The 14,400-nt window shown below is 37.0% G+C and overlaps 3 protein-coding genes across 3 annotated transcripts in view; 2 read left to right on the forward strand and 1 right to left on the reverse strand.

Annotated features, from left to right (window-relative positions):
* The first annotated feature begins 1,662 nt into the window (after nt 1-1,662).
* Nucleotides 1,663-14,400, forward strand: part of LOC128257281 (serine-rich adhesin for platelets) — a 122,039-nt gene continuing 109,301 nt past the window's right edge. Inside the window, 1 exon segment of the mRNA XM_052988234.1 lies at nt 1,663-2,339. The gene's annotated coding sequence lies outside the window, so the exon portion shown is untranslated.
* On the reverse strand, nt 3,485-4,500 carry LOC128257289 (uncharacterized). The gene has a single exon (XM_052988244.1). The coding sequence runs from the start codon at nt 4,052-4,054 to the stop codon at nt 3,632-3,634; it is 423 nt and encodes a 140-aa protein (XP_052844204.1). The 5' UTR covers nt 4,055-4,500; the 3' UTR covers nt 3,485-3,631.
* On the forward strand, nt 7,268-8,017 carry LOC128257293 (uncharacterized). Its single transcript, XM_052988247.1, has one exon. It carries the CDS (start codon nt 7,484-7,486, stop codon nt 7,775-7,777), a length of 294 nt encoding a protein of 97 aa, XP_052844207.1. The 5' UTR covers nt 7,268-7,483; the 3' UTR covers nt 7,778-8,017.

Here is a 14,400-nt window from a genome sequence, read left to right on the forward strand (position 1 = left end):
ACAGTGCTGATAGTAGTCAACGGAGAAGGAACGCGGAGAAGTGCTTTGATATCCGAAAGAATCGCCTGAAAACCACAGAAATTCACGCTCAAGCGAACCGAGCTGAACTGAACTAAGTTGAGGTGAAGCTGCTGCTAAAAGCAAAATGACAATAACAGCTGCAATTCCTCGGGCAGCGGGGGAGATGATATGGCCCTGTGTGAGAGCCGCAGCCAATGACAAAAAACTAACTACCACACAGCAAAAAAATAAATAAATAAATAGAAAATAGTTATTAAAAAATTCTTAGAGAGAATCAAAAACCTTTACCAATTGGGAAGAAAAAAAGGCATTTGGTTAATTTGACTTGATTTTTTGAATAAAATATTTCTATGCCTTAACTAGAAAATTAAAAATGTTTATTTAATAAATAAATATAAGTATATATTTGCAATATTATACAACCTTTATTTATTAGATTTGTTTAATAAATTTTACTTTAAAAATATCCAGCTTAAAATTAATTAATTAATTTATAAGCTCTAATCAAATCTCGATTTTGCATCGGAGTTCGATCTAAATAACTTTGTATTACTATAAACGTCAATATATACGTATAGCGTTTGATTACATTCCGAGTACGCATTTTTCGGAGCCTTTTGGCCTATATCGGCAACATTCAAATTTCCTCTTTAAAAAATGCCTTTTAATATTTTTGAATACAAACATAGTAAATAATATTTAATACTTTGACATTTCGTTAAGAAATTTAGTTTTCTCATTTAAGTAAGAAGATTACTTTACAAACGCATAAACTATTTAAAAAACTTGTAAACTTTAATTGTAAATGAAAAATTAGAAAAAAATCAATGCACACTTGCTTAACATATTGATTTACCTTTATCTACATAAATGTAGTAATCTTAATTGAGAGCAGAAGTTATATAAATTTAACATTACCATATCGGCTTGCCTGCTTTAAGTTTTATTATAGCCATTAAAAACAATTGTTAACTTTTCCCTCGGTGTACGGAAAACGAGGCATTAAGTAGCGAACCGTTAAGAAGTCATTCGAAGTTGGGTAGACCAACAAAAAAAGCCTGAAGCAACTTTAAGCCGCCTTGCGAGTGAGGGAGCCAGCGCTAGGTGGTAATTTCTGGAGTAAACAGAGCGAATTCAGAGCTAAAGCCGAAGACAAAACTTCGAGTGAGAGCAGTGAGAGCTGCGATCGTAATTGCGCTGGGCTAGAGAGTAAAAGTCTTTGGGCAAACGAGAGCGACGAGTAGCGAAAGTTAAAGCCGAATCCGGAGAGCCAAAGATTAACCGATCTAAGAGAGATGAACAAATAACACCCGAAAATAAAAACACAAATCTTCCGGGGGAAGTGTGTCATCAAAAAATCGATCATTTGTTGTCCCTCTTGCTCCCTCACAAGTTCAACGCACAATGCAAGAAAACAGTTATTGTTGGACAATAAATCAATGGCAACAGATTCTAAGCCCACAGAAAAAAACGAAAAAAAACACGAGGAAAAACGAAAGACTCAGGCAACGAACTTGCGATCTTCGGAGACGAAGATCTTTAGCTCTCTTTTTTTTTCTAGAGAGCGGGAAAACGCGATCTGCTCGCTTTTCGAACTCGGAGCGGCGGGCTTTTCGAACTTCAAGCTGTCCGGCAGCTGAAACTTTTGGTCATTCGTCAGTGAACCGTCGTGCAGCTCGAAACGCGACGCGATCCGTTGGATATAAGTATACTGTCCAAACAAATACATAAACTCGATTCTTCTTCGCCGAAGAACGAACGTTTTCCTTACGTCTTTGTGTGTGTGTGCGTGTGTACGGTGCGTTGCGTTGCGGTGTACGTGTTACCATTTGCATTTTGGCTTTTTAGTTTTTTAGTTTTGTTAACTATTCAGCTTATTAACTCGCTTTTCGTTCCATTTCGCCGCGTTGCATTTTGGCCAGCGATTGCATTTCTCGGTTTCGTTTTTGGATCGGCTTTCGTTGTTTTTTGGATATGGGGGGGGCCTTAAAATAGCCTTTTGCCGTAATTACTGGGCTGGCCGCAAGAAAACGTGTTTGTGTCTAAACTACAGTTACAACCAGAGCAGCAGTTGCTGCAGCTGCATTTCACTCAAAAGTGTTTGCCGAAATCGAAAATAAGAAAGAAAATATAGAGTTTTCGATAAAAAGAGAAAAAGAAAACGACACTCGGTCAGTGCGTTATTCTTCTATTTGTTCGCCAGTTAACATTGTGCTCATAATTTATTGTACCCAGCGATATGCAAATAGAAAGCAACAAATCTGTTCAGCAAGTGGAATATTTCAACGTTTAATTTGGGCCCCAAAACACCAAACAAGGTAAAGCAAATGCATTTTAATAAACGAGAAAAAGAAATAATACAAACTATAGATATAAGGTGCCCAAGGGGCATAAAGCTAATGAGGCAAATTGTGAAAACGTCAGAACTGCTCTGAACTTGATTTGGTTATATATTCATTAGTATACATTTCTCCCGCTGACGATTTGCATATCAGTCGATGATGTCGCAGGTTCATAACTTCTGTTTTGGTTGTTCGAAGAAAGCCTCGGTTAGATCATCGCATCGCACAGCTCACGTTTTTCCCGAACAGATCGAAGTTCCTTCTTCTGCGAACCCCTAAATAACACTTGCTGCACGATTGAACTTTAAACCGCATTCTTGGCCTGACTGCCTCGTTTTTTCTCGGCTCTCCGGCTCGGACGCATCTATCACAGATCGGTGAGTTTTGGCCAATTTTCAATGGATCGATGGTGCTTCGTGGGAACTTTTGACTCTTGAGCCCGAGTTCGCGTTCGAGTTCGGGCCTGGCATTTCGCGGCACACATTTTAGCCCTGGCTAGCTAGCAAAAACAGAGCCGAAAAACAGGCTTACAGAACAGGAATTTCCACTCCTACAACAAATTCGCCAACAATTGACATTTTTGTGTAATTGCCAGTTTTATTTCTGTAATTTTCGATTCGAATTTAAAAGAATTTTTGGATTTTAATCGTTCCAATCAACTGAGAGTTTAAGAGTTTTCTTAGAATTCAATCTTTAGAAGTATATGAGTATGAATAAAACATGAAACTCAAATTTTTATTTTGATAATAAAATGGACAAAGACTAAATACTTTATTTTTGTAAATTGATTTAACATTTACTGGTATGATTTTTAAATGCAACGTTAAGCATTTAAAAACTTCTTTCTAAAATATTTAAGCATTTAAAAATTTCTTTCTAAAATATTTAAGCATTTAAAAATTTCTTACTATATTTAGCAAGTCTAAAAAAAAAAAGAAACAGAAGGTTGATTATTTGAGTTGTCTTAGATGGCAATAGTTTATTGTTAAATCAAACCAAAGTATTTGAAAAAGGTTTCGATATTCTAATTCAAGATTTTTTATACGCTTTAATAAAATTCATCCAGTTATAACCCCACTAAAAAAACGCAACATTTAAGTAATGAAAATTCGTGGTATTGCTTTTAAAGTGCTATTTATTTTGTTTTCTTGTTTAAGTATATTTTTGTGTATGTACAATATCATGTTCTATGATTTTTAATCGTCAACAATTAAGGATAAGTGTGTTCTAGACTATGGAATTTGAAATTGCAATAGAATAAGTTTGACTTAGACAAAGATTTCCGGTCCGACGATGTCCATCTTGGGGGGTCCGCCACGGGAGGATCGGGGTTTCGGTGGAGTACTCGGCGCCTTGACACTTACAGCGGCTTGAGTCTTGTTGTCTTTTTCACCATTTTTGGTGTCGTTGGCGGAGGAGGACCGTTTGCGTCGCATGGTCTTTAGCTGTGCGCACAGCTGCTCCTTGTAGACGAGCTCCCTCTTGCAGGCCTTCAGGTCCTCCATGCTGCAGTTCTTCATGTGGCGGATGGTGCGCGATACCAGGCCATCGATTATGTGGATCTTGGTGCGGGACAGCCGCGTGGGTTCCGCATGACGGCGGGTCAGTTCGCTCTGGTACTGGAACAGCAGATAGCCCACGCTCGGACGAGCTCCGCGTCGGTGGCTGACGGCATTACGTTGGCTTTCCATTTCAGATGATTATCTTTATTTTGCTTTTAGATTTTAATAAAGACAGAAATCTGTGACAGAGCGAGCTGTGACTGCTTGGCAGTTAGAGCTGTGAATGATGTCCTCTTCCGCTTTGCCAGGATTATTTATATCTGGGGCACAGGTAGCTTACTTGTTGACCCGCCGACTGACCTGCTGACTTGTGTGCCCTACGTAATTACCTGAAGTGCTTCGGTAAAACCAGATCCTTTTCCTCTCTCCATGTTCGATCCCTTGTAAAATTGTTAAATATTTGACATCTCAGGCCAAAGTTACACATGCGAGGGTGGCTCTTGGCTTTGATTCGTGTTTTCGTGTTGCGCGGCATTTGGCCAAGTGGAAAATGTTTATGGCCTGACCTTTTGCTTAAAACACATTACTGCTGAGCTAGCCACTGAATTAATATGGGGATAAGAGAGAAGATTACAAGGTGACTAAGTGTCTGCGGATTTTGTTCAATCTTTTTGAGCCTTGATTAACTAGTGAACATCACTTGCCAGTGGAAAATTTATCAATGAAAATCTGCTTGCCTTGAAAAATATATGTTTTTGAATGGATTGAAAAGTTTTATAGTACAATTGAGAGCATTGTTGTTTTAATATTTAAGGAATTTTAAACCCTACTAAAAAAAGCTGCTTCTCTTCCATGGTAATTTTTTATTTTAAAATTTAGTTAATTTAAATGAATTTATTTATTTTTTAAGTGTACTTAATTAACTTACAAATTTGTACTGGTGTAAGCGATTATTTGATTAATAAAACATAAATTAAAATTTAAAACTTCTAAAAGGTTATAACAAAGATTAAAGTAAGTTCTAAAATAGCTCGCAAAGCAAGTCTAAAGAAATTTTAAATGTACTTGCATTCCGCCCTTCAGTTTTTAAGAATTTCACTCAATAAAACCATTCCCGAAGAAATGTTCGTCGTTTCAACCCAAACCCTCTGCAACTAAACAAATTCCCTCTCAACTCTCGGCAAATGAAAAACATTTATATTTAATGAGTTGCCAAGAAGTGATAAATATAATCCCAAAGTGGTACTCGTTCTCCTTTTTTTCTGCGCCACAACTCACGGACTGAAGGACTGCGTGTTAAATATTTATTTATGAACGAATGTCTGCGACCTTGGCTTGACCCCCCATCCCCGCTATCATAAAACCGATTTAATGTGGGTTGGTTAGGTGATTTTAAAAATGCTTTTCATGTAATTGTAATTTCACTTAACGTAATTGACACGCGGCCCCCGCTCTTAAAACGCCTCGAATCAAGTTAATTTCAACTTAATTACGACGGAAAGAAAGTGAAAATTCCTTTAGCATTGTCTGGGGCTTATCAACGAATTCTTTTAAGGGAAATTTATTGAGCTGCATTAAGCCCGAATAATAATGGTAATAACAATAACAATGACCAGTGAAAGTTGCTTCGTATTTTATGGTAATTCTTGGGGGCTAAATAAATGATGATTCAATGGCCATTTGGCTGCTAAATGCAAGGGTCTGCGATAATAATGACCGTGATACAGCAATCATTATGATTGTCTCGTCTGGTTGATATACTGTACACTGGATTATATGCCTCGACACGCACAGACTTGGTGCCCCCAAATCCAGATCCATAACCCAAACCAAAACCAAATCCATTTCGTCTCCCGATTCATTGAGCGCGTTGAATTGGAAGCTGTCGGCGAGCTGTCAAAAGCAGTTGGTCAAAATGGCTTCTAGCCCGCATCGCATGGCCTTTTTGGCCAGCCCCTGGGCCACCGTTGTGACCTGTGCCTGCCTACCTGTTAGCCCACAAATGAGCAGGAGGATGAGGTCGAGTGGCCTCGATGGGGCCATAAAACGCTGATGCTGCACATTTGCTTAATCCGGCGCGTGGTCTTTCCCAAAGTTCTTAATCCGGTTTCGAAATCCTTTTGTTTTTGCTACATTTCAGCTACTAAGTGCAATTATAAAAGGATTATGCCATCTCTGACCTGAAGGAGGAACCCTCGACCCGAGAGTCGAGCACATCCACTTTTGTTATGAATTACCTGGAAGTAGTTAAGTTGCAAAAACTCTGGTCTTTTGGGAACTGCAGTTATGCTAATGATTTACATTTACATACGCATTTGAGCGTTCCATGCAAATGCATACGACACATGTGTAAATAGACGTACTTTACGTTTATGCCACTCAGGTGGTGAGTCACAATACTCTGCTTGTGCTGGCTTACTTGGAAGTGGCTTAAACTCTTTTAGAGATTCAACTCTGGAGGTGCCCCAAGAATTCTTTGGAATGGTGGTCGGTGAAAGGTTTGCTTTGGGCTAAATGCAATGAACAAATACAACTTCTTGGGAACACTGCTAAGAATTTATGGGAGTGCATGGTTGAGAATGCGGTGGGAAAAAGCCATTACAATGGTTTCACAATGTGGTTCATTGTAGTAAACTGTCTATTAACTTAAACATCTTGTTAACAAATATTTTAAAAAAATACTTGAATAAATGTACCGTTAAACATTTGAATCCAGAAGTTAAAATTTTAATGAAAGAGATTTTGGAAATACGCTTGAAAGTGTTATTTATACATCGTTTCTGATATAAAGAACACATGTCAAAAAACAGTGCTGCCTTTCTTAAAAGACCACTGGTTTTGTCTAAAATTGAAATATTTGATCAGTCGTAGTTAAATATTTATAAATATTCCATGCTAAAATGTAGTAAATAGTTCATTGCAATAAATATATATAGTTAAATACTACTAAATTCTTAGCACAACTTATGGTTTAAATAAAAAACGTACTATAGAGTCGTTGTGTTTTTCTTAAATACTTTGGGAACATTTATGAATATTCTGTGAGCTAAGTTTTGCACATAGCAGTAGATAAATTATTTTTGTAGAAATATATAGTGTATATATAGTAACTAGAAAAGTATGTTTATGTTTATAAAATTTCCTTTTACTTATATATAAATATATATATTTTTAAATATGTAAATCTGTCACCTGATCAAGAACTGCTCAAATTCCTACCTCTAAACTCCTTTCCAGACATTTCTGTTGCAGATTTTGAACAAGTTAGTGCAAGATGCCCAGGTGTATGCTCCCTTTATAATCCCGGTATCATTTTTACTCACATTATGAGTGATAATAATTTCTGGTCAACCGAGCGAAGGCTTAAGATCCAAAATGGGGATTAGGCTGGATTAGGTAATGAAATATTTTGGCACAAATATTTACAGGGAGACAGACAGCACTTGACCTGTTTTGACCTGAGAACGGGTCACAGGTATCAGGTAACTAAACAAAGGTTCGGTTAGATATATAATAGCCACTGGTAGGGAAGGGAGGATATCACTCGGCGACGAGAAGTAACAGAGAAAGGAACTCCTTACTTTCACCCAGCTTAAATCTATATCTGTTAATTGAACCATGGAGCACGAGAAATTCCTGAAGCCCACTGTCACCTATCACCTGTTCCTGTACCGCGTCGAACTGGCCCGCCGGAATGCCCGGCAGCTGCGGCTTTCCCGCACCAAGATCGAGATCACGGACGAGCTTATCTCCAATACGGTGCGCAACCTGAAGACGTGCAGCATGGACGACCTGAAGGCGGTCAACCGGGAGCTTCTGTTCAAGCGGAAACTGCGGAGCAACGTGTCCAAGCTGAGAAAGGAGGCCAAACGGCAGCAGAAGAGCGAGGAGAAGCCACCAAAACAGGATTAGTGGCGAATCAATCAGACCGCTTTGATTTATTGTATGTAGCTTGTGTAAATAAATACTATTGATAAGATTTTTGCATTGAAAACGCTTTTGAAACTTGTTCTTTTTAATGGTACAACGGGGGAGAAAAAAAACTGGTAGCTGATTCAGTCTGGCTGGGCTGAGAGCTTCTCGTTTGCATTGAACCGTGGGTACACTGCAAAAAGCATATACAAATGTTGGAAATAATTATTTAAATTGAAATGATAACGATACATTAACATAATGTAGGGAGCGTAATTATTATAAGCAATATTCAAAAAACTCAAAAGTAAACGGAAATTTTTGAATTGGTTTATCTTTGTTTAGTAAAAATTATTAATTTTCTGTATTATATATGATTTATAACTTTTTTAGGCGAAAATATATTGATTTCAATTATTTCTTGTGCAAAGTCGATCGAAATTAAAAATTTTATACTGGTATAAAAGTATTTTAGCTTCAAGGACCTTATGGATTTGTTAAGAAAGTCACATAATATTTGTAAAATATATCAAATCAGTCCGAGATATTAAAATGTAACCAACTTCATACCTTCCAAATTTGTTGCGAATGTAATTTTTTGTTTATTTATTTATTTTATTATAATCGACTAATTAATTTGTAATATTATTTATTCTATTTTTAAAATACATTTTGATTTTCGGTGTACAAATTAACGGCAAAAGCAAAGCAAAGTCACCAGAGATCCGCTCGAAAAAAGACCTCTGACAGTCGCTGACCCAAACCAGTTGGAAACTTTATGATCGCTGCTTTTGTTATTTCTTCTTAGATTTTTTGTTTTTGCCAAGCCAACTTAATTAGAAATTGCAAATGCAATTAACAACAAGAAAGGAAGCAAACTTCGGCTAGCCGAAGTTTATATACCCTTGCAGTCATAACAATTATTCGGTATATTTATTTGGCACAAAATTATTATGACAGCCATAGTATTACAATTTTAATTTAAACCGATATTCTGAAATATTAAACCATTACTAAATGTCGAAGAACTAAAAAAAATTAAAAAACAGCAAAGTTATAAGTTTTTTTTATTTTTTTCCGATTGTTCCTATGGGAGCTATATGATATAGTCGTCCGATTTTGATGAAATTTAAACCGATATTCTGAAATATTAAACCATTACTAAATGCCGAAGAACTAAACAAAAAATTAAAAAACAGCAAAGTTATAATTTTTTTCATTTATTTTTCCGATTGTTCCTATGGGAGCTATATACTATAGTCGTCCGATCCGGCTCGTTCCGACTTATATACTACCTGCAATAGAAAGACAACTTTTGGGAAAGTTTCATGCAGATAGCTTTAAAACTGAGAGACTAGTTTGCATATAAACGGACGGACAGACGGACAGACGGACAGACGGACATGGCTAGATCAACTCGCCTAGTGATGCTGATCAAGAATATATATACTTTATAGGGTCGGAGATGTCTCCTTCACTGCGTTGCAAACTTCTGACTGAAATTATAATACCCTCTGCAAGGGTATAAAAAGCAAACGGCCAAATGCCAATGTTTTAATAAAATTTTAATTCGATATATATATATATATATATACATATGTGTGGCGGTATAGAGATATACCAAGATTGGCTGACACTGAGCGAACGCGATGGAAACCAAACCAAACTGGTTCGTTGCATAAATTAACCAAAAGTCAGCGGCAGCGGCAGTGGCTACAAAGTCAAAGAGTCGAAAAGGGGGCGGTGTGGGAGCAGCAGTAAAACGAGAAGAAACAAAAAGTTAGCAACTTGCTAAAAAGTCAGCGAAATAAATAAAAATCAGCCAACTTTAACAGACGTTAGCTGAAACAGTTTTGCCTTTGTTTCGAATTCGTTTCCTCTGCACCGAGGTCCGAGCTCTAGACAAATTTATTTCGTGACATTGTTCAATTTATGTGTGTGCCCGGCTCCTCGGAGATGTTTTAATAAAGCAAGCAAGCCCAGTTCATAGATCGCAACAGATGTCGTTGTTCGGAGTTGCTGGCGCCAGCTCTCGATATAATTGCGGCGATCATTCTTTTTTTAATCCCATAAATCATAAACTGTTGAAGTTTTACTGCCGATTTTTTATGGCTTGAAAATGTTTATAAGCTTACATCAGCAACAAAAATTAACTGCATACTTATAAATTTGTATTTAAAACTGTCATAACGAACTGTTATATTTATAACAAGGCTTTTATTATATTATTTGATCTATTAACTTTAACCTTTCAATTCGTAGCGAATGGTTTTCCTTTCATATTGTTTTAAGTCTCAATACAGCAATATTTGTATAATATTTAATAAATAATTCTTAATTATACAAATTGTTTCTAAGTCCTCTGTATTTTCTATATTATTTCATAATTCATCAAATGCTCGAATTAAAGCAAATCAAAGATTTCATGCCTCTCGCTTTTGATTAGAATTCTCTTTCTCCACCAATCACAATTTGTTGGCTTCAATAATTCATTGTTTTTTGCCGCCGTCAGTGTTTTTGGCAACGATTATTGAAGGACAGGCGGGCTTAGAATCACAGGCAGGCGGACAGACAACTTGAGGTTGCTGTTCTACTTGACAAATGGATTTCTGTGGCCTGACCCACCGCGGCACTGGCAACAAATTCGTTGCGGCATAGGAAAATCATCAAATCACGACTTTGAGCTCTTTTGATTGACATGCACAAAAAGGAGCAAAAGCAAAAAGCGAGAGAACAAACATTAACGGCAACAACTACTACCGCCGCCTGCCTGATTGTTCATAATTAAAGCCAAACGGCTCGAGGTTGTTGGCAGTAAAAATCGCAAATTTCGCAATAATTCTTTGGCGTCACCAGAGTCGCCAGTCTCTCGAGGTGACAGAGAATGAATCTAACATTTGGCTCGAAATCACCGAGGAATTATCTCACACACTGCATTTAGATATATAGGTAGGTGTACCACATAACCAATACGCCCCGTTAGCCAGAGCGCTTATTAACGCATAATTAGAATATTTAGTGTGGCTCGAAGATTGCATCCCGCCGCGAGTAATTGCTCCGATACCCTGCCTTAGTTGCGCTCGGATACAAGTGACATAGTATTATTTGGCACTGAAAATAAATATTTCATTTGCTTTCGATAGAATTTGTTAAAGTCAGGAATGGAGTTTTCCTTAATATTATTTTTTAATTTATTTTTAAAAACTACAAAATGTCTGTGGGCACCTATCTTAAATTCTGTAAAATAAAAAAATTTTTTTGAAATTTAAAATTTTTAAAATTTTCTTGCTTGTGATGTTATTATCGTATTTTTTTTTTTTTAAGTGTGCTCATTTCAAGTTAAGCCTCATTTAGTGCCGCACTCTGTTACCATTGCCACGAACCAAATGACCAACCCACCAGGCCGCCAGCCTCCCCTGCCTCTCTTCCTCCCCCTTCCCCTTCCCCACCCCCTCCCACTCCTCCCTTCCCATTTTGACCGCTAAGCTTGTACCGTTCACTTTGCGGGCATTTCAGTCGCCAACGCCAGTCGACAAAGGCAACAACTACAAGAGCAACTAAGGCAACAATTGTCGCATTTGACATTTAGCTACAATTACTTTTTTTAGCCGTCTTTCGTTCCGTTGCTTATATTTGGCATGACTCGTTGGCCATATCTCCCCCTTTTCGCATTTCCATAGCGCGAAACTTGTTATAAATTTAAAATATGCACACTCTTTTTCCCCGCCACTTTTGTTTTCAAGGTGTTGCGGTCAATTAAATTGCGACAAAAAATGTTTTTTCCTCGTGCACAGAAAAACAGCTGACATGACCAGAGATTCGCTGGGTTATTTTTAGAAAGTCGATCACGTTTATGGGGGTGGGGGGTAAATCGATTTAATTTAAATGTGCTTATATGGAATGGTATTGGAAAATGTATTGGCTTACTGTGGATTTTCATAGACAACATGAGTTTGGGATTTATTAAAAGAGTTTATTTGAAATAAAGTAAATACAACAGAGCTGGAATGGAGTTTAAAGCTTTATTATAACAATGCAAATTAAACCGAAATCAATATTAAGTTAAATAATTGCTATACAACTTCAATAGATACTTATTTTATACTTCTATACTACTATATATACTATAAATCTAGAGTATTACATAAAATTTATATTTTATGCTACAGAGATTCCCTCTGACATAAACTAAAAAAATTTGGTATTGTAAAATTTAAAATTCCCAAACGAAGACCTGTTTAAATTGTCCTTTTCTGGTGGAATTTCCTTTGTTACTTGCAACTTCGCTCTGGCCAAAATCGGCAACCTGATGCCCCTGTGACTTGCATTGTGTCTCGAAGGTGTGGCCGTTGCACTTATCCATTATGCCACATCCATAGATATTCTGCGGTGGGCGTAAGCCGTTGCCCACAAAAACTGGAATCGGAATTGTCTGCATGCCGACTCGCAAAACCGACTTCTTTGGGGCGGCCCCCAGTGAGTGAGCCTTTCATAACTTTTGGCATTTACAATATTTAATCATATTTCGTGAGGACCGTTGGCGGGCAGAAATGTCGTTCGACCGTAACTTATGGATACCCTGCGGATGGGCCTGCATCTCCATCGCCATCGCCATCGCCATCTGCATCTTTCTCTCAGCAATTTAACCGTTTTCATTTTTTATGCATGTGCATTGCATTTGTAGCTCATTTGCATTTGCGGTTGCTGGCGTCGTCATCCTTGCGCTGGGTGTCAGCCATGCAATTTGCTGCAGAAAAAAAAACAAAAAATGAGATGTGCAAAAAAAAAAAAATGGAACCGAACGAGTGCCTGGCGCCGAGCATTTGGCAGCATTAAATTTAATTTTATTAAAGAAAAAACTTTGCTCTCATATGCATGTGTGTGGGAATTGAGCAAATGACAACAGGCGCAAGTTGCTGCTGCAGTTGATGTTGCTGGTGTTGCTGCTGCTGTTGTCGCCACATGTTGTTGACGTGCATGTTGCCGCGGTCCGCCTTTGTTTTATGGTCTGTGTGGGTGTCTCCCCGAACTTCGATGAAGTTTTCCGTTTTCCTTTTTCCGTTCTCCAACGAGATTGAAATTGTAACAATTACGTTTATATTCGTATTGCAGCTTGTTCCTTGCTTCTTGCTTCTTGCACTTGTGAAACCAATCGGTTTTTGTGGGTTTTCCTGCTTTCAGAACCCCCGGAGCAAGTCTTGATGCTCCTGCTCGTCATCTTAACCTGTTCGATGTTGCATATTCATTTTGGTGCCCAAGGACATTGGACATCAGACGTCGAAAGTCATCATCATCAGTAAAACGGCAGCTGAAGGGGATTCGAAGAAATATACATAAAGGAAAGAAACTTAATATAAAGCAAAGTGTATAAACAAACGAAATATTTTTATTAATTAAATTTAAGGTTTCGAGAACCCATGGCTATTTAGAATATTTTTTATTTGTATATAACTAAATTTTGTAAGAAAGAAATGGCTTTAATTGCTAAATTGCTAAATTAATTGCTTTAAGCATCTAAACACATGCAAATTCATTTTTCAAAAAGTCAGCAATGAATTCAGCATTTATTTGTTTCTCTGTATTGGCAGAAGAAGAAGCCGCCGTATCGAAATGCTTCTCATCATCATTTGCATATGTTACACTTTATTTATTGTTGCGGTTGTTGTGTTTCTCTCTGTTATCCGCGCATTGCATTACAAAGAAAATGGCATTATAGGTGGGGTATACCCACTATAGTGGGGTGCCCAAATGTGCAGAAGAGCAGATATAACTCATACGCAATGTTAACCTCGCTCTTTCTTGCTCGCATATTTATAGCAGTTACGTGAGACTTTGTTTATGTGACAATTGCTTTTTGTTTCACAGCTCGGCTTCTGCACACGCTCTCGCACACATGTCTGCTTATTCATTTATATGTTTTTTTTTCTGTTTCGTTATAATTTTTTTTTTTTGGGGAGTTGTAATTTATGCCATTTGATTGTGCAAGAATTTTGCAAACATTTGCTGTTGGCACCTCCAAAACTCGTCTGATGAATGGAAGCCTTTCAAGTTCTCCCTGAAGTTAATTAATTGTGCACTTAGGAAAAAAGTAAATCACAGTTGTTAATGAAATTTTTGATAAATGGGTTTAATTTGTAACCATTTTTATGGTTTTTGTTGCACATATATATAATTTGAAGTAACTTTTTGGGAAATAAATTGTACAAGATTATACAAAATTGTTATTATCAAATTTTTATTTGATATTTACGAATTAAAAAATAAAGGACTTAACTGTTTAGTTTAGTTTAGTTCCAAAATTTTGAAAGCTTATGAAAACCTAAACGGTTTCGCTACCCTTTTATAATCCCTCATTAGCTCATCGCTAAGCGCCTTTCTATTTCTTATTCTGTGGAATCTCTCTATAATGAATTTTTATTGTAACTTTTGAGGAAATAACCTATTAAATTTTAAATGTATTAACCTTTTATTTTAAAATGAAATAACTAATTAAGTTAAAAGGAGAAATGGTGAAACCATAAATATCATTGTAAAAAAGAAAAATTTCTTTCGGATTTATGACTGCATTTAAAAAAATAAAAAATAAACTTGTAATGCTTCCTAATGACATGCTCCTACTTTTT

The sequence above is a fragment of the Drosophila gunungcola genome, assembly GCF_025200985.1.
Source record: "Drosophila gunungcola strain Sukarami chromosome 3L unlocalized genomic scaffold, Dgunungcola_SK_2 000002F, whole genome shotgun sequence".
In the NCBI taxonomy this organism is placed as follows: domain Eukaryota; kingdom Metazoa; phylum Arthropoda; class Insecta; order Diptera; family Drosophilidae; genus Drosophila; species Drosophila gunungcola.